This window comes from Ceratotherium simum, chromosome 27, assembly GCF_057802395.1.
Source record: "Ceratotherium simum simum isolate JZ-2026a chromosome 27, ASM5780239v1, whole genome shotgun sequence".
Lineage (NCBI taxonomy): Eukaryota > Metazoa > Chordata > Mammalia > Perissodactyla > Rhinocerotidae > Ceratotherium > Ceratotherium simum.
Window position 1 is genome coordinate 23,320,008 of NC_141926.1, and position 21,239 is coordinate 23,341,246.

Sequence of the window (21,239 nt, forward strand, 5' to 3'; positions counted from 1 at the left end):
CCCCAACAGAGGTAGGTCTACTTGGGAACAAAAATATATTCTTTTTTGGTATTCTCTTCTTCTGTAATTCATTTATCCTCGTTAGTACACCATTAGTTTTTATTGTTATCATTATGTTACCTTTATTGTTATGGTTATTTTGCATAGTATTTTAGACTAATTCATCTTCATTGAAATAAAAAGTAAGATTAAAACTTTTAAAAGATTATTACAAAATGGATCAAAGTCTTCTTCTTAAAATAAAGTCTGTACTTCTTTTGTGTTCTGATCTTTTTCTCAGTCATATCTTAATTTCCTTTTGGACAGCTCATGGTATTCATGAGATAAAGAAAGCATTTACGTCATTCAGCTTCCTGGCAAAATGCACTTATTAGCAACATTTAGGTTCACTCAAGTTCATGTTATTCAGATATTTAACTGCTTACTGAACTAGCTGAATGAGAACTGTGTGGATACAACATGTAATCTCATGCATTTTTCAGTGAACAATTTAAAAGAAAAAGTATGTACTGCTAGAAATAACTGTGACAGCTGTGAAAAGAGTGTTGTTATCAGTAAAGAGAAAATTGCAGAGTCTTTTATAAGGGATTGCATTTGGGGAAAGGAATCTTGGAACTTTAAAATTAAAAATCTTTAAAAATATATTAAAAATCAAAATTGAGTTATAATCACGAGAAAAGTACATAAGTGTATGAAATTACACCAGTTTATAAATACTTTGTGACCAGTTTTGGAGGGACTTTTAGTTCTTAGGATCACACAAAAGTAATTTGCTGTGTTTTCAATGAACATGTATTGAATTCATTGGAGCTCTTTATATATCCAGAAATAAATTATAAAGTCCATGTAGGAGATTAATACTTATGCGGAAGTTCATTTTATATGATTTTCTAGCTTCTTGTTCTTTGATAACACTATTTGTAGCAGCCACATATTAATTTAGGAATTTGAAAATGCCAGATTTTAAAAATTATAAGTAAAATTCACCAATAATATTTCAACATTACTCATATATATCAGTAAAGACTAGTGTTATTATTTATACATATTTTAAACCCTCAGGCTATTTTCACTACATTTTCATAAGGTCGTCATGTCTTTTCTGTTTGTACTCAGTTAAGTAGTGATGTAGACAATTTATTGCTTGCTACCAAATTTCTTTTCAAATAACCCTCCTTTTTGGGTAGTGAAGATTGTATTTTACATCACCTATTCCTTACTACTGTGTCTCTGTTCTCTAGTCATTTTGATTCTTCTATTAAAATAATCTGTTGCATGTATAACTAATTTTTTTTTATAGAAACTCAACGGCACTCCAAAATTTTCCTTCAAATCACTTCTCTCTACTAAAAGGTATTAGTTGGGAAAAGGTGGGATAAGGAGGCAGCACTGATAAACCAGACTTTTTTGGGTTTTTTTCACTAAATAAGATTTGTGGCAAGAAAAAGTGCTAATTGAGGGTATTTGGTTTAGTAATCAGAAAGGAATTGTAAACATGTATATTATATAAATGGTATTTACAATGGTAAAACTCCACTTTTTTCTAAGAATGTCTTTGCCTATATATGTTTGTTTACAAAGGCTGGATTATAAATTAAATATCTTTTCAAAATATCTTCTAGTCCTTTGATATTACAAAAATGATATTTTTGCCCAGGAATAAACTGGTCAAAAATATGCAATCATCTTTTAATTTGACACAATGTTATTAAACAACTCTATTAAGCAGTTGTGAGGGCAAAATAAGAAAAAGGCAAAGGACTCTCTTCTCTGGGGGCTCATAATGTATTGGGAGGGGTGAGTAAGACACATAACTTAGAAACTGCAATGCAATACAATTGATTGCTTTCCTAGTGGTAAAAAATAATGTGACCTGAGCAGAGAGGTGAGAGAAATGCATAAGTTAGTGGTTAATGTTCAAGGAAGGGATGATAGAGAAGAAAACGTTTGATATGGTGTTGAAGAATAAGAAGAAGCTTTCCATGTGATGAGAGGAGTCCATTTCAGTCAGAACATGGCATGAGCAAACATGGAGAGGGATGAAAATATATGCTATATTCTGAAATTAGCAAATACATATGGATATTAGAGACAACATACTAGGGGTGATTGGTGGCGGTTGGGGTTAAGTGCTAAACGATGAGGTTAAAGAGAATGGACTTTGCAACTGAATAAACAACCAAATAAATCAACCAAAACAAGATTGACAAACACCACCACCAACTAAACCTAAGTGTGACCTTTTCCAGAAAAGATTGTAGGGAGATGTTAGAAATACACAGACAGGAAAGGAGAACTTGTTGCAATGGTTGAGAGGGAGCTAGTGGAGGTGTGGGCTATGGCTGCAGAACATCTGTCCAGTCATCCTTCACCTCTATTCCATGCCCATTTCCGTAGTGCATACAGGCGTGTTAACCCTTGCTTAATGTTAAGACTGAAGAAGTAAGGAAATAGTTAGTTTAGCTTCTTACATGTGACTAGTGGCTGAATTAACATTAGATAATTAATGTCTATTAATATATTTTAAAAATAGGCACTATATAATAAAAATACTCTAAATTTAGATAATATATATTTATAATTATGTGTAATTATTCTACATACTTTTAAATGGAATGAGATTTCAAGTGGTCCATCACTTTCATCCTGTTTTTTAAATATTTACTCAATCTCCCTTACGATTTTAGTATCTATCTTTTTAAAACAATTCCCTGTAAAAATTGATCAATCGAAAATACAAAGTATTATTCTTCTATGGGGATGTTGACAGAAACTTGTCAAATACTCAGTATGAGGGGGCTGGCCCCGTGGCTTAGCGGTTAAGTGCGTGCGCTCTGCTGCTGGCGGCCGGGGTTCGGATCCCGGGCACGCACCGACACACCGCTTCTCCAGCCATGCTGAGGCCGCATCCCACATACAGCAACTAGAAGGATGTGCAACTATGACATACAACTATCTACTGGGGCTTTGGGGGAAAAGTAAATAAATAAAAAAAAAAATTAAAAAAAAAATACTCAGTATGATTTAAATTAAAATATTTTAACATATGAAAGGGAATTAAAGAAAATAAGCTGTGTTAATTTTGAAAAATAAATGTTGGCTAACAACAAATAGTAGATAACAGTGGTTTTCTGATAAATGTTGACGATAACGGGAAACTTCAGAAATTATTTTTAAGTGATGTTGTTTCAAATCTGGTGCAACTATAAACCATGAGAAATTGTGAAATATCTAAAAGCCTTGCACACAGAATATCTATGCTCTTATCTTCAACGACATTTCAAATTGTTAGGAATGTTGGAATGGAGACCATTTGCCACAAAACACTCAAAAAAATGGGATAAAGAGACAAAAAATATTTTTCATGTTATGATTATCAATTCAAATTGCTACTTTTGAAACTTATTCTTACCTCACTAACTCTATACTTTCTCCATATTCAGTTTAAATCTTACGATATGTGTTCAGCTTTGGTGGAGGTAATTTAGCTATTTCTTATAAGATAATGAAGGTTTTTATTGATTAGTAGGAAAAGGAGCTTCTTAGATTGGAATGAATATGATCAAAATAGATATTGGCCAGTGTTAAAGAACTGAATAATTTAAATTTTAGTTCCTGTGTTCAACCATTACCTGGCCAATTTCATTTTTCTGTCAATATTAAAAGGCTGTTCCATATATAGAAAATGGAAAATAAAATTTCTTTACACAAACAGAAAATACTTGTTTTCTTAAAGACTATATTACAAAATTGAATCACATCCATATATGATTAAACTATAACCGATATTTGACAAATTGCTTGTTGAAATTCCAAACTGTTTAATCTATTTATTATAAAATTCTTAAATATACATATCTTTGAATTTTCTAAATATATAAGACAAAAAATGAGAACAAAGACATGTGTGGTATTATTACTTTCGAAGGAATTTATAACATATTAAGTTTTGCAAAATTTCCAGTTTTAGACGCTGTATCGTGTCTTAAGACTTCAATTTCTGCATTAGGGTAATATAAAAAAAAATCAAGTTACATTATTAAAACTAAACATTTTAAACATGTAAGCCCACTTATAATGTATATTATTACACAGTGCACCTGAATTAATATGTTTTATATTATCAGCTATAAAATAGAAATGTAGAATTTCAATTTATTTAACAAATACAACCAGGATATTCTTCACTCCGTGAATGGCTAAATAAACTGTAGTATATCCAGACAATGGGATATTATTCAATGCTAAAAAGAAATGAGCCATCATGTCATGAAAAGACTTGGAGGAACCTTAAATGCATATTACTAAGTGAAAGAAGCTAATCTAAAAACGTTATATACTTATTGATTCCAACTATACGACCTTATGGAAAAGGCAAAACTATAAAGACAGTAAAAAGGATCAGTAGTTGCCAGGGGTTAAGAGAGAGGAAGGGATGAATAGGTAGAGCACAGAGGATTTTTAGGGCAGTGAATCTATTTTGTATGATACTATAATGGTGAATACATTTCATTGTACATTCATCAAAACCCATAGAATGTACGACACCAAGAGTGAACCCTAATGCAATCTGTAGACTCGGGGTAAAAATGATGTCAGTATAAGTTCATCAATTATAACAAATGTACCACTTTGCATGTTGATAATGGGGAAGCTATGCATGTGTTGGGGCGGGGGGTATATGGGAACACTGTACATTCTTCTCAATTTTGGTGTGAACATGAAACTGTTCTAAAAAATAAAGTCTATTTAAAAACTGAAAAAATACAATGTTAATATCTTTAAAATCTTCATGGGAATAGCTAACATGCCTGGATTGACTGAGACTGTCTATAAATACAATATTCAATCTTTTATATCCTTTCACAACTAAAAAAAGATGACATATTAAGGGATGGATAACACCCAGGAAACTCTTAAATATTTTCAGCTTTCTGTATTTTCTGTTTTTGTATGATGGAAACCACCAATGAACCATACCAGACCTTGCTGTAGAGAAATATTTCTCGTATGCTCTTAAATAAACTTTCCTTCATGTCTGAGCCATTTGGTGGAACAATAAGTCTCAGGCTAGTATATGAAAACCCCACAATTTTTTTCTGTTTTCCACCACTAAATACTGAGAAGCAGAATTTTCTTGTCATTTTTCAAGAGCATCAGGAAGTTTAGTATTTAACCTTCCATGTAATGTACATATCCAGTTTAGCCTTTGTGATATTATACAGAAACAATAGCAAATGGAAGCTTGTAGTTCATGGATTCTTCAAAACACAAATGTTAGTTTGAAGAGATGATTTTTACTTTTGTTTTAAAGGTAAAATTTTTGCTTTTGTTTTTCATATTTAAACAGAAAAAAGAGTTTATATTTTAATATGAATTTTTAAATATTTTAATATTTTTCTTCATATTAAAAAATGAGAAATCAGTAGAGAAGCAATCATACAGCCACTATCAAATTATGTGTTGAAGCTGTTTATTTTGACTTAAAATGAAAAGGATAGATGCTGAGATGAAAATCTCTATTTTAGTTTTTACTAGACAGTAAGTAAAAATATTATTTTATATTAATAAAAAATGATCTATTTCTGCCAACAATATAAATAAGTCATTTTATAAGATGTTTTCAGAAAATGTGTAAAAGTCAGAAAGTGATAAAATTTAATTTGAAATTCTTTTAAGACTATAAAATCAGTGTGAGTTTATTACATTGATCATGTACAAGTTGAAGTGAGAAAGATAACAGCTGGCTAATAGAAGTAACATGATTACTGGAAGGAACTGTGGTTGATTAATACATGGACTTTCCTTTGCCACATATTTTTCTATGGGTCAATCAAGAAGAAATCAAAGGTACTAGGTCAAAGACATAAGACCATAGAGGTCAAAGACCTAAGACCATAAGACTAGAGATTTAGTTATGCCATCTTTGATTCAGTGTAATTTCATAAAACAAAGATAGGAGGAACACTGAGAGTTTAAGTTGCTTGACTATGTCAATGACTAGTTATTTGGCTTCTCTAATCCTCAGTTTATTGATTTAATAAAATAATGGTGTTAGACTAGAATATTAGAATAGATTTCCTCAAATCTCTTTAGTTTCTTCACAGTGGCCAAAAACGATAAAGTAACACAAAGCTAATAAAGTAATATAAAGTTAATGTGACAATCAATCAATATAAAAACGTCCAACAATTCCCAGATACTTCTCATTTGATATCCTCTCATTGTTAAGGGGCTTCAGGAAAGATAAAAATAAGAACAACAAAGAAAGGTAACTTCACTCTCTCTCTGCCAATGTACAACACTTCTGTAACTATTGTGTCAACTGAAAGAAGTTCAAATATTACAACAAAATATAGGTATTATATTAAAGTTTTCCTTTTGAAATGTATACACTGTTTACTGGGTGGTATATATATATATACTAAGATATACATTTTGGAGTGGGCCGTTCTGGAATAAGACAGATTAAATGTGCCTTAAAATAATGCCAATCTCGAAAATGAACATTTTTTTCTTTTGTAATTTCTATATTATTTCATTTTTACCTGGCAATGCAACACTTGACCGTCTTTGTATAAGAGAAATATATATTCATGTCTAGCCAGAAATTCTCATCTTTTTCACTTTATAAAAACTAACTGAATAATTTACGTATTAAAGAATTATCATGTGAACCCAGGTCTAGTTCTAAAATGAAGAAGTAATATAATGTTTTGTTAAGAGCACTGGATCTGGGTTCTAATTGTGACTCTTCACATGTACATTATTCAACTTCTTTAGGCCCTGTTATTCTTCTCTAAAATATGGGAGAAATGATACTCCAGAGGGATTTTATGAGGAGTGAATGAAATATTGCACTGAAGGCATTCTGCACAGTCTGTGATACAGTACATGGTAAAAAGAAGGTGGTGGTCTGTTTTTGTATTATTGTCATTATTTGTAAATTTCCCAAGCCATTTTTATTTCCTACCTTGGCTGTGGATGAGCAGAGAACTTTAATGATTTTCTACAACTTTATTCTTTTCTTTTTTGTTTTGTGAGGAAGATTAGCCCTGAGCTAACTTCCATTGCCAAACCTCCTCTTTTTGCTGAGGAAGATTGGCCCTGGGCAACATCCATGCCCATCATCCTCTACTTTATATGGGACACCGCCACAGCATGGCTTGACAAGAGGTGCATCAGCCCGCATCTAGGATCCGAACTGGCAAACCCGGGGCTGCTGAAGCAGAGCGGGCACACTTAACCTCTACGCCACTGGGCCAGCCCCTATAACTTTATTCTTATGGCACTCAAAGTGAATTATAGTAACATATAAACCAAAGGAATTGGAGAAAAATCACTTTAAGCATTTGTGTCTGCTTTTATAAACTTTTGCTAGCAATGGAGACTACACAACAGTCCTTACACAATTGAAATTACTAACCATATTCATGTGTTTTATTAAGATATCATCAGAATATTTTGTTCTCCCACTAGTAATAAATGTTTCTAAGAAGACCCTAGAACTAGCTTACTATGAAAGTAACAGTATTTGGTATTGTTTATAAATTATTTTCACAGTATGAGTCTGCTGACGATGTATCCCAAAAGAGAAATCACTCAATGATTGTATGTTTATTACATTGACATATTGGATTTGATCAAATTAGAAATGAAAACACACAACAAGGACAGAAAAGGTTTGTACCAGTAATAAAGAAAACACATATAACAAAGTTTTTCCTCAGTTTTCTTTATTACAACAATGGAGACACAGAGGTACAGAAAATAAAATGACATTTAATATACTATGAAACACATGCACAGGATTACACACAGTGCCAGATATTATGTTGGGGGTTTTAAATAAGAGATGATACTGACGACAATACATTTAAAAAAAGTACATTTTTTTTTCAAGAAAATAAGCTATGATGAAAACAAATGCAATTAAAATGATCAGAAATAGTCACTTTAAAACGGAAGTGTTATACATAAAATCAATGTAAGATGTGAGATAAAAATATTCTTAAAGAAGTTCATGAATTGTGGTTGTTATTTAAAACAGCAATTTTTAATTATTTGCTTTTAGGGAAAAAAAAGATTAGCTAAGAGATTTATCTCATAGTGCCCATTTAGTACACACATAGAACAAAAATAAATGTGATATAATTTTTTGAAATGATGCTACCTCTTAATATTATGCAACATTTGAAATGTATAATTACATTTTTATTACTTAAAATGGATGATAAAGAATAACTGAATTTAACTTGAACATACACAAATTAAGAAATTTTGCAGTATATCTAGTCTTAACACAACCAGTATTAGATTAGTTCACACTTAAAATGAAATTTAATTCCATCTGAATGCGAGATCTTAAAAAGTAGGTAAAATAATAGTCTACCAATGTTGACTCAAGGACATCAGTTGCAGTTCAGATCATCTCAGATATACTAACAGAACTCTTTAGCATATGTGTTTTCCTTAGCTATTGTGTTTTTTTTCAATTTTGCTAAATAGTAGCTAAAACTGATATTCTAGAATATTCCACTATTTTGGTAGAATTTAGGGATAGATATTTTAGGCTTTGAAATTAGTTAATAGCCATAGGGGAGGGGAAGATTACTACCAGAGATCTTTACCTGGTTCCTAATCTTAGATAAGATGACAAAACCAAAGGTATTTGGAAAACAAAGCATTTATATTAAACTCCCATCTTTATTTCAGAACAATTAAATTAGATTTAAACTTACGGAATCCTTTGCCTTAATAACAATTGCAATGCCACTTATATACTTTTGCAATCTTTATGTATTTTATCAAGTTTTGAAGTACAATAAATAACAGGAGATAGTACTACAATTTAATATCTAAAAGTTAAAAATGCTAACTCTAGAATAATACTTCAATTTAGACAGTAATTTGGAAGATAGCATGTTAATTAGATATTAGAAAGATTTTTTTTTCCTTTATTTAAGACCTAAAATTTAGTCTGGTAATATATTCTGAATTCTAAGACTAACTATCAAGTATTAATAATGATTAAATAATATTCTTTATTTTTTAATGACATAATCAGATGATTTGGAAATGTACATTTTACCAATTTCAATTTACACTGAAATCATTTCAGGGGCTATTTGTAGAATATTTGTATCTCCAATCATTTGAAATATATAAATTTGAGCTACTCATTCAATGCATTAGCCTTGGTGAAGGTTTTATGACATATATCCATATTACAATTGCTGAGATTTTAAAATTTACCAGTCATTAACAGAAAATAAACAGAAGAAATACATCCTATTTATTCATGGCCGGAAATTGAGAGGGAAGGAGGAAGGAAGAGTGGAAGGGAGAGAGAAAGAAAGTGAGAGACAGAGAGAGTATTAGAAAGAATTGGGAGGAAGAATGAAAGGAAATAAACCAGAATAATGTAATATTCTTTGAATAAGTACAAATTAAGAGAAAGCCTACTTAATTTGTACTTATTCAAAGAATATTACATTATGCCTCGTAGATTTGAACCATAATAAAATACATACAATGAAACATTTAGGGATGACCTTCATAATCCTATACCTTCATTCTTGAGCGGAATCATAATACATGAGCTAAAGAAAATTACAAATAATAATATTTAATTTAGGTAGTGCCATAACAGATTATTGATTTAAAGCTCTTAATGCTGCTAATATCATAACCAAAAACAAACAGGTGGAAATTTTCAGGTAATTTTACATGACTAGAAATATTTCTTAGTTAACTACTATAAACTGAAAATACTGTACGTAATATTGGCTAACTAATCTTGAAAGCTAGACCCAAGTATACTTAATTATTGTATTGGGGATATAAATATCCATCTTGAATTACTAAAGTTATTTGTAATTTTAAAATTTTATTTCTCCATTCTTAGTATAGATATACCATATAATAAATAAAATACTTTTCATGTATCTCAAAGAGTTCATCCCGATCCAAAAGTACACGGCTTAATTCTCCCTTGCACACTATACTTTGTTGAAAATAAATGAATAATCATAAAACCAACTGTCTAGAGTTGAAACTATTGTTGAATTTTCCTTATTTTAGTTTTAATTTAAATTAAATATAATAAATGGGCATTGTCATATAGAAAATATTTGAATTAAATTATAATGGTTTCCAAATTGACCCAAATTGTATAACCTATGAACTACTGTGCATACTTTTAATTTTAATTATTAATTTTAGAAGAATTGCTGAATACTTAAAAAGTCAAAATTATTTGCAGTGAAATTATTTGTGTAATTGTTTTACGTATATATAACTGAAGTTATATATACAAAATGTTAATCCAATGTCAAGAATATATATTTATATTTATTTATTTAAAATTTTTTAAACTCTTGAAATACTTTAGGCTAAGAAAAAAAAGGAAAGAAATTTTTTTAAAAATGAGCTAAGCCATTAAACATTTCAATCTTGTCCATGTCTACCAGTAATGAATGCATATATGTGCTCTTGCATAATGATTTTGGAAAGAACATGAGTGTATAGTTTATCAAATATTACAATATAATAATATAAAATATTAAAATATAATAACATAAAATACTTATTCCCAAAAAATAATAGTATTAGGAGATAGAGGATAAAAAATGACAATTTACCTAAAGTTCTCCCAATTAAGAAGAAATTTCTTCGGAAAGAAGAATTTCCTGCTACTTTCTAGGCATACTCTGTTACCATATCTGAAACATGGTGCTGGTGGGCCTTATTGTTATTTGATAAATAATTTTTGAGTTTGGATTGGGGTAGAGAGAGACCAATAAGACTGAAGGATAAGAGGAGAAAAGAGGATCAACTTGGAAAGGGTTGGGGGAGAAAAAAGGAGATATCCAGGTTTACATAAAATATTAATCCTGATACTCCACATGCAGATAAGGGCAATCATGCATAAGCAAATCAACCTAGTGTTATAACTAGTAAAATATGGTCAAAACAAACTTTTGAAATCATTTAACATTTGGAGATATGATATACACATCAACAGACATAGGCACATAATTATATAATTATTAACACAAAACTCACCTTACACACAAGTTCATATTTATACATTTCACACAAACAATTTTATTTAAAAGTCCATTGGATGAAAAAAAATCATTAGATGATACACAGGATAAACTTAAAATAAGTTGAATTTTTATGTCTTGCTTACCAATAATCACATTTATTTAGACCTATAGATAGATATTAATTAGACAAAAAAGTACTGTCAGTTAGATTTTATGGTTGCATATGGTGAAAGTAAAGCTTACGTAATAAAAAAGATAATTCAGCAACACTTACATATTAAGATTTTTTTAAAAATCGGAGATGGTAATTTACAATCACTAAGGTCTCATTTATTGAAATGCAATAACTGTATTGTTTACAGTTTTGTGCTTTCCAATTTCTTATAGAAGTAAGGCAAAGCACAGAGTCTACTATTTTAAGATGTTTGAGAATATTTTTTAAAGAATTTACACATATCTCAGGGTGCTAAAATAATTGTTCATTTAAGAATAAATATTTGGTCAAATGACAGATTGCTTATTAATTTCAGGATTAATAACTTGATCCATACTTAGATATTTAAAAAATCTAAATAAACAACTCATTAAATGTAAATAATTCTGCTAAGATAATAGAATTTTAATCTTAGGTTCTTTTCTGAACTGTCAAAATGTCAGTCTAGGTATCATGTAAACCTGACTTGGAGTGTTCTTTATATCGCTGTTGGTGACCTTGAGTTACAGAATATAAAACTTAAAAAAAAAATCAACTCTGTTATCTTACTGAAGACATATTTCATATTCTCTACAAAAGTATTTTGTAATTATATACTAAATCAAGATAATTTCTACATGACTTTCTCATGGAAATATTCATAATTTATTGGAAAGATCCAGTCAGGTTATAATTAATGGGAAAAATTGTTCCTGGAAGTGTTATTGGAATTCCTTTCTTTCCCAGCACTTTCCACATATTAGTAATCAACATATCTACATATCTTTTCCAAACTCAGTCGTCATGGAATATAATACACAACTATAATTAATCCTTTAATAAACAGAATATTGGCAATGGTGATTTTAAAAACAGAACATTCCCAATAAATAGATTATATTCCTATAATGCATGAATTGGGAAATTCCTTTGTCTCAACAGGGGAGAAAGGAGGGAAGCAGAAGTGTGTTTAATCTGTGGATGGCTCAATTCTGCATTCTACAGGTCTGTTGCTAGGTCAGAAGAAAGAAGGATAACAGTGGACAGCAGAGTTTGGAAAAGATAAATTAAAAAAAACAGACTACTAAAGACAGGTCTGGCCTCAGACCTTACAGGATAGGACCCCTGTAGGTATTTCTTTAAAAAGAAACAGAGAATACTTTTAGGTAACAAAATAAATTGGTTTTGATGAATGAATATCAAAGCCCAGAACCTGATAATTTGATTTACCATGTACGTTATGGTCACTCTTGAGAATATATGTCAATCTGATGGCTTCCTAATTGTCCTGGATGAACAGTAAGAATCACTTGTTAGGGTGTGGTTGGGAGTGAAAATCACAAAAACCTCTTTTCTCAATTTATATGAATGAAAGTGGGAAAACAAAAATCATTACCCATGTTACTCCCTCAAATCCAGATTCCCTTGAAAGCTGGAAACTAGTAACACCTCCTTTCCATCTCAAACTCATCTTCTTGAAAGTAGTAGCTAAAACATTTACTTTTCTTTCTGATCATTGTAAAGAAACCGACTCTTAGATGTCCAGGAAAATGTAATAAATAAGTGTATATATTGTGAGAACATCAATGCTTGATGCCAACTCAAAACACAATCCAAGTCCAATGAACAGGGTGCTACTTTTTTAAATATATTCAAATTTAATTTATTATTTACTTTGGGGCAATTGCAGAGAGTTATTTTCACTTAAAGAAAAAAAAAAGTCTGGATTTTTCTTAATTGGTGTTCAAATTTAAAAGAAGAAACTCTGTTTCACTTTTATTCCTTATGACATTTTAGGTCAATAAAAGGAAAATAGGTAGCAGAATGGGGATATACATCTAATATAATAAAAGTTAGCAGGTTAATGTTTTATATAAATGGTAGACACCATGAAATATTATAAATTTTCCTAAAGTTGGAAACTTAAATTAAAAAAAAAAACAAAACCACTATAAAAGACTCACAATTCTACATAATAAAATTACTATTTGTATAAGGATGGCCATGGATATTGAGTTATATTTGCCAAGTAATCAAATGAAAGAAGATTAGATGCAGCAAATGCTTAAGTTCCAAAAGAAAATGACATGATATTTTACGAGGTCAACTTTAGAAATTAAAGGAAACTTTAGAATGAAGCATGTTATGCAGTGAACTGGTACCTGGAAGAAACAATCCTGATTCAATTTCCTTCAGTGATTTCCTGACAAATTATTGACTTTAGAGTTTGACAGTTTGGGGAAAGGGTAAAAAGGCTAATTGTTCGTGGGTGAAGATACATGCATAATTAGTTGGACCTTAGAAAATCTTTTATTATAATTTTTGATTAGATTTGTAAATTTGCAAGACATAAAAGGAAATATCACATGATATAACAACATTAAAACATGCAAGACAAGCTTATGGCTATAATGAAAGAAAACCCAGCAGCATTCAGCTGCCATGACTGGCTTCCATTCTCGCCTTTATTCGCTTCACAGCATTTATCTGCATGATGAAATTTGTTTTTGAAAATAGAATAAAAATAAAATAATTCAGGAAAAAAGAGTAGAATTAGAAATATGAAAATAAAGGAAAAGAAAGAAAGTGACAGTAGGAAAGGAAAAAAAAAGAGAAAATAATTAATGCAAGAGTTACACAAAGCCACGACCAATTACCTACAAAAAATTACTTTGACACAAGACAAAGAATGGCAAAAATCTTGTATAAAACATTTCTAAATAGTTGTCACATATTAAAAACATAACTGAGGCTCAATATTAATAATGTTTATTTCATATAACTCAGATCTTAGTTCTATCATTGATTCTTTAAATGTGAACATCTTAATTATTCTTTAATGAAGATACAACTCAAAAGTTACCACTCATTCTACTGTGCTACTGGTAAATTCACCCTGCTACTTTAAATATGAGCTCATCATATTCTGCAATGTTTACTGATAGTTTTTTTGCTACCATAACTTCTTAGAAGGTATACTTTATAAGTTAGTTATATTTTTAATAATGAATGAACTACCAAGAAATGTAAGTGAAAATTACATATTCCAACAAGGAAAATTTGCAATAAGAATAGAAGCAAGGAGCATTAATTCAACAGGCGACAGGCACATTCTAGCCATATGTCACTATACCTCATTTAAAATAATTTTAAGAACCAAAGATCGTGAAAATAATTTATATACTTACTTTTTCACTATGTGCTAACCTAAAGAAATATTGTTTTGCACGTATTATTAATATTTATATTTGACTGAGATTTCCAGATAGTTCAAATAAAGTTCTCCCCAATTAATTGAACTTCAATTTCACCATTGTTTTAGAATTTCTCTAATTCACGTTCTAAAAAGATCATAAATTTAACCTTAAGAAAACATTTTAGTATTTGCCACGCACTTGAATTGTGTTTTCTGTTCGTGTTGAGTTATTCAGAGATGAAAGGGTATACTAGTGTTGCTTGGAACTAGACAGAATGGCATCAAAATAATTGTATTCTACAGTTCATTATAAGTATAATCTAAAAGCCCCTGAAAATACAAATTAACTGAAAAACCTTAGCAATATATTTAATGGTGGTGATTTACATCATTTCTTTGTTAGCTTGTTAAATTTGAAAAACTCTCATGGATGTATTATATGTTTGATTTCAGATGGTAGAATTATTTTACCAATGGATATGAAGGATATATGAATGGAATTATTTGTCACCAAATTATATTGAGAGTCAATGTTAAAATTAGACATGTCTCTAATTCATAGTAACAAGAGGAGAAAAAGGAAGCAATTACTAATAGATACTAAGGTCTTTCTTGGGTAAAACAAACAATATTAAACATGTTGTAAGCCAAAAGAAATGGTGAGAAATGTCTTCAAAATAATTGTTTTAATCCCCAAGAATTTTTTTAAAAACATTAGACTATATTCAATCCACCAAGTTAGCACTAATTTTAGTCATTAAAATGCTGAACAAATCAATAAACGTCATTTTATTATCCTCTAGTTCCATAGATAATTTTTAAGTTATTTTTATAAAAATTAATTTGTCATAACTACCTTATATTCTCATTGTTCATAAAATAAAATTAGATGGAATTATGCTGTAGGACTATTCCAAAATGGAATGTAAATGTAATTTTGCACTCTATTTCTATGTAAATCAAGAAACATCTTTCATAATAAACACATCTTTAATAAGTGAAAATGAGAGAATCAGATCATAAATTATAGAGAAATGTGGTATCCACTAAGATACATACGTAGAAAGCCATTATTATCAGTAGGATATATTATATATAGATGAGCATATTGTTAAAAAACAGTTCTTAAGCGCAACAAATACATGTACTCTGCATTTAGCCTATTGCTTACAAAATGTTAAATATATCTGAATGCACATAAGTAATGATTTTTTAATTCAAAAGTCCATAAACTTTATTTGGACAGTTTACAATGCATGTTATACAAAAAAAATTAAAACTGAATTAACTTTTAAACTCCCTATTTCTCCAAATTAAATAAAAGACAAGATCTGCTAGTTTATTATAGATAACATTTCAGATATGAGTTTGAATTTATAATATTTATTTAAAAGGAATATAAACCAACACATGGACAGAGAAAACTGGACTGTGGTTACCAGGGCAGTGGGGGTGGGGGGTGGGCACAAGGGGTGAAGGGAGTCATATATGTGGTGATGGACAAACAAAAATGTACAACCCAAAATTTCACAATGTTAGAAACCATTAAAACATCAATAATAAATAAATAAATAAATAAATAAAAATTAAAAAAATAAATAAATAAATAAAAAATAAATAAAAATGGAACAAGAAATTATATAAGAAAAATTATGATGAAAGCATATGAAGATCATTTTTCCTTATTTTGCCAATACATAATTTTAATTCTATAGGATATTGTGGGTTTAAAGTCTCCCGAATTCACCATCATCCATTACACCCTTTAAAATTGCTCCAAGAAACCTTCTAAAGTTAAATCGAGCAATTCTTGAATTATAAGGTCATGTCTTTGATGCAGTTTTCCACTAGGCTGTAGCAGTCAGCGGATTCGGTCACTGTAAATTAGACATTATTTTGTGACATTTTAATAGATAAAATGTTTTATTTTTTTCCCCTTTTCCAGTAAGCTGCTCTGGCTTTGTATCAGCTGCACAGTTTAGAGGGGATGAATTCTATCTCTTACCTTCTCAGATAGCTTTGTCTGCACATCTGTATGTCTAACTTCTCTTTAACTGCTTGATCTGTTTCATCAGCTGTGAAACACACTCTGGCCTTTCACATCATAAAAGTCCTGACTGGTTTTGTTTTTTCTCTGCTCACCTTCATAGCAAAGCTTCTTGAAAGCATTAAATAAACATGGAATCTAAACTTCCTAACCTCACATAAAATCCTCAGCCCATTCCTACGTTAATTTCTCTTCCAACCACTTCAGCAAAGCTATAGGTAAGAAGAACCTTCACATCTTTTTCGATTGAGTTTCTGTTCACTTCTCAGCATCATCTGAAGTGTCAAATGCCATTTACACCCTTTCTTCTTAAATCTAGCTCTTTCTTAACTTCCAAGATACGACAGTCTTGTGTGGTTCCAGGAACTCTACAACAGTTTAGTCTCATTGGGGGTGGTGGTGTGGTTTCCTCTTCTTTTATAACATTACCCTTCCATAGGGTAGTTCTTAACCCTCTGCTCTTTAGTAACCTCAAGAAGCACTCCTTGAACATCTATGCTGTGCCAGTCACCCTTATAGGTACTGGTAGAACAGCTATGAGTATCGCAGAGGTCAACTCCTTTCTGCAGAGCTTGGGCATTACTCATTGTGTGGTTTTACCTTCATCCAGGCTTCAAATACCAAACACATGGTAAGGTTGACAACATCATAATGTATGTTTCCAAGCCATAGCTATATTCTCATCTCCATACACACACATCTAACTACTATTTGACATTTCAAACTTAACAAATACCAAACTGATCTTAAGTTTGATCCTCATTCTCCAAATCCTGCTCCTTCTATAAGATTCTTCATCTTGAGAAATGATGCCAACAATGTTCCCATTGCCCAAGCAGGAAGCCTAAAAGTCATCAATATCTACTGAATCCAATCCATTACACAGGCAGGGTGAGGCTACGTCTACAATGTTTCTGGAATTTATTCATTGTTTTCTTTTTCTATGGCTATCACTTTTTTCAAGCATTCCTGTTCATCCACCTCTGTCTTTTACCCATATGAGCAAGAATAATCTGTCTAAATCCCTATCTATTCATTTAACTTTCCTGCTTCCACTGATTTCTCGCTGCTTTTAGGATCTGTTTTAAAATTATTTACATGGTTTTTAGAAGACCTTGGATTGTCTGGGTCACAGGTCTCTCTCTAACTTATCTTTGTTCTCATATCTGTAGGGTCTCTTCCAGCCATGCTTTTTCCAGTTCCTAAAGCAGATCAATTTCCTTCTTCTCTCAGAGACTTCTTCCATATAAGACACTTTCCCTGAAAAGTTCATTCCCTACAAGTTTCTTTTGGAAAGTCACTTGCTAAGGGAACTCTTCCCTAATCCCCACCCTTCCTCCATTAGTTAGGTACCCTTGCCAAACCCCCTCATGGCAGCATACCACACCAGTACAGCTCTTAGTTGTAATTATTTGGTGGTTATTCTAACTCTTGTCTAATGTCTATCTTCCCTACTAGACTGTAAAGTCTTTGAGAACAGGGGCCAGTTCTGTACTTTTCACAGATAACTCCTCTGTACTCCTCTCAGTACTTTCACAAAGCAAGACCCCAATAAATAACTGGAATGAATGAATATAAAGAAAGAGTATATATATCTATGTATATAAATGTATATGTAGACATATATAGATATATATGTATAAAATTCACCAGTAAATGCTAAATATGATATTTAAAGGAACAATAAGTGTTAAAATATGACTAATATGACAACTCACTAACAGAGTTAAATATGACTATGAATTAGGATAAATTCTTGCATCTTTACTTCTATAGCATGTATCTGAAAAAAATTTTAATATCCCTCCTGTGGACTTTGATAATATCACTAGCATGTAATGATCTAAGCACTGTTACCTAACAAAGGTGGAATCCACCAATGTACTGTGAATACCGATGTAGACTGTCCTGCAACATTGTGAACCTCCTTGAAACTCTAGTTATAGTTTTTCGGGCTACATCTCTGGCTGTTTCTGCCTCACTGAGTAATTGATTTTGTCTTTCCAAAATCAACTTGCTTGGTCATGCATGGATGGGCTCATCATTATCTGTGGCCACATTTTCCAAGAAGTGGAAGGACTAGCTCCCATGTGTTTGGCAGAGAAGTTGTCTTCTTTACAAAGTTTTTTCTAATCTCAACAGAAATTGCTCATGTGATTTTCAACAGTCACTCTTACTTTCCATCTTCTCCCTCTGCTCATCCTCTCCCCACCACTTCAACTGCTAAAGTTGTCAGAATGTATTTACAGTTAACCAAAACCCCATGGCAAGAGCGATTGAGAAATCTTGAGTAAGATATGTCACAATAATCATGATTAGAACCTAGAATCTACATTTCCTTCTATAAAATTCTGTTTTCAATATTAAGAAAAAATCCAGAGGGGTTATAAAAGATGATGTCATATTTATTTTCATGCTAAGGAAGCATATAGTTTTGCTTACCTTTAATAATGTTGGGCTTTGGTGGCATGCTGAACTCATAAACTGTTGGTTCTGAATATCCCAATCTGTTGGCAGCTGTAATTTGAACTTCATATCCCATTGTCCACTGTAGATGCTCCAAAATAATGTGGTCTTTATTTCCCTGTACTTTTTTCTCTAGCCACTGGTCTTCTTTATCTTTCTGTAAAGGCAATAAATATATATTTTGTAAATATCCATACACTAAAGTTGTGATTTTTAAAAAATTTAACTTATCTTGAGATGGAACAAGTGGTTTTATTAATATCAAAAAAGTATATTTTCTCATCCACGGGAATAAATGAAGTTGCTATATCAATGAAGTCACTTCTAAAACTTTTCTATAAAAAATGTAGTTTTTTATATTAGCCAAAGAGTAATGATTTCATAATTATTCCTTGATGATTCAGCATTTGATGATTCACCTCCATTAACATTTTTTTTATTTCATATATATTGATTTGCATTTCGCCATTTGTTGATTATTAATAATCATGTGAACAGGAAAAATGAAACATGGTATATAGAAAAAGCCTAATACATTCATTAAAATAATTGCCAGAGACTGTCATTTAAGGTTTGAGGGAGGAAAAAAAAAAGATAAAGTGTCTTGCAAATAAAGTCTGGATATTTTTTATAGATTTAAATTACCGCTAGCATTTTTTTTTTTTTGTGAGGAATATCAGCCCTGAGCTAACATCCATGCTAATCCTCCTCTTTTTGCTGAGGAAGACCGGCTCTGAGCTAACATCCATTGCCAATCCTCCTCCTTTTTTGCCCCAAAGCCCCAGTAGATAGTTGTATGTCATAGTTGCACATCCTTATAGCTGCTGCATGTGGGACTTGGCCTCAGCGCGGCCTCAGCATTGCCAGAGAAGCCGTGCGTTGGTGCGCGCCCGGGATCCGAACCCGGGCCGCCAGCAGCGGAGCAGGCGCACTTAATTGCTAAGCCACGGGCCGGCCCCAGCATTTTTTATTACTACGATGTTTTAGACTCATAATGACACAACATACAAAAAAAAATACTACCTGTTAAATGGGTCATTAGCATAAGAAAATAGAACGCTATCCTATCCTCGAACATTCTACACTTAAATTCTATCTGATTCTTATTCTGAAATAGATATTTTGAACCAAGTGATATTTGAAAAAAATACTATGACTGCAATTAACACAGAAAAATAAATTGATATAATATTATGAATTAAAGGATCCTAAACAATGCGAACATTCAGCTGTGCCATCCATTAACCATTTCAACACAGGTAAGTTCCTTAACCTCTCTGCCTGGTTTCCTTCAGTTCTGGTACAGACAAGACGGTAGAAGGTGCCTTTGTCAGCTTTCATGAGGGAGCAATGAGGAAAACCGAGTAAACTGTGTATTCCAGGGCCTTGGAAATCAAAACCACTTAACAAATGACAGCTCTTATTAAGGAGAAACTATTTCTGAGATGAGATGAGATTTCTGAGATGAGATTTCTGAGATGAGAAACAATGAGATGATATCCTATCTGGAATTATGTTTCTACTAATCTGTCATTGCGATTGCAATCTCAATTTCCCAGAGGTGTAATTATAAACAGATTGCAAACTGGTCATAATGATAGATAGATAGACGATAGATCAACCTTTTTTAACTTCAGTCCTTGGCTCAATATTACCTTATGTTGAGCCAATATTTTACAATGTTTCTTTGACTATAGAGAATAGCAATGTTTTCTGCATTTATGGGGAAATTGAGGATTTATTCTCTAAAATCAAATTGTCGAAGTTAAATTCATGATGTATTACACTGATGGTACTACAAACATGAAGTATCCTTCAGGAGACAAGAAGACATTATAGTTTGATACCATACTGTTATTCTTTTTTCCTACTTAGTTTTGGTTACATAGCACTTTTATTACAAAGGAAACTGGTTGGCCTGTTTTTTGTTGTTTTTTTCTTTGGTGAGGAATATTGGCCCTGAGCTAACATCTGTTGCCAATCTTCCTCTTTTTGCTTGAGGAAGATTGTCTCTGAGCTAACATCTGTGCTAATCTTCCTCTATTTTGTATGTGGGTCACTGCAACAGCATGGCTTGATGAGTGGTATAGGTCTATGCCCAGGTTCCGAGCCCATGAACCCAGGCTGCCAATGCAGAGCATGTGAACTTAACCACTGCACCACCGGGCTGGCCCCGGCCTGCTTTTTTTTGCATCTAAAACAGAAGATATTAGCACCCCTAATGAAGCTGTGGGTTTTGGATGAGCACTTAAAGTCATCACATAAATAAGAGGTATTTCCCTT

The 21,239-nt window shown here is 31.5% G+C and overlaps 1 protein-coding gene across 2 annotated transcripts in view; it reads right to left on the minus strand.

Moving 5' to 3' along the window:
• Nucleotides 1-21,239, minus strand: part of NCAM2 (neural cell adhesion molecule 2) — a 488,709-nt gene that overhangs the window by 23,974 nt on the left and 443,496 nt on the right. The window contains exons 15-16 of one of the 2 annotated variants that reach the window (XM_087418189.1): nucleotides 18,933-19,113; nucleotides 9,063-13,734 (exon numbers count right to left, since the gene is read on the minus strand). In XM_087418189.1, coding sequence (XP_087274315.1) covers nucleotides 13,628-13,734; nucleotides 18,933-19,113 — 288 coding nt within the window. In that variant the 3' untranslated portion in view covers nucleotides 9,063-13,627. Of the gene's footprint in view, nucleotides 1-9,062; nucleotides 13,735-18,932; nucleotides 19,114-21,239 lie in introns of those variants that run through there. The other variant, XM_087418188.1, reaches the window with a different exon arrangement.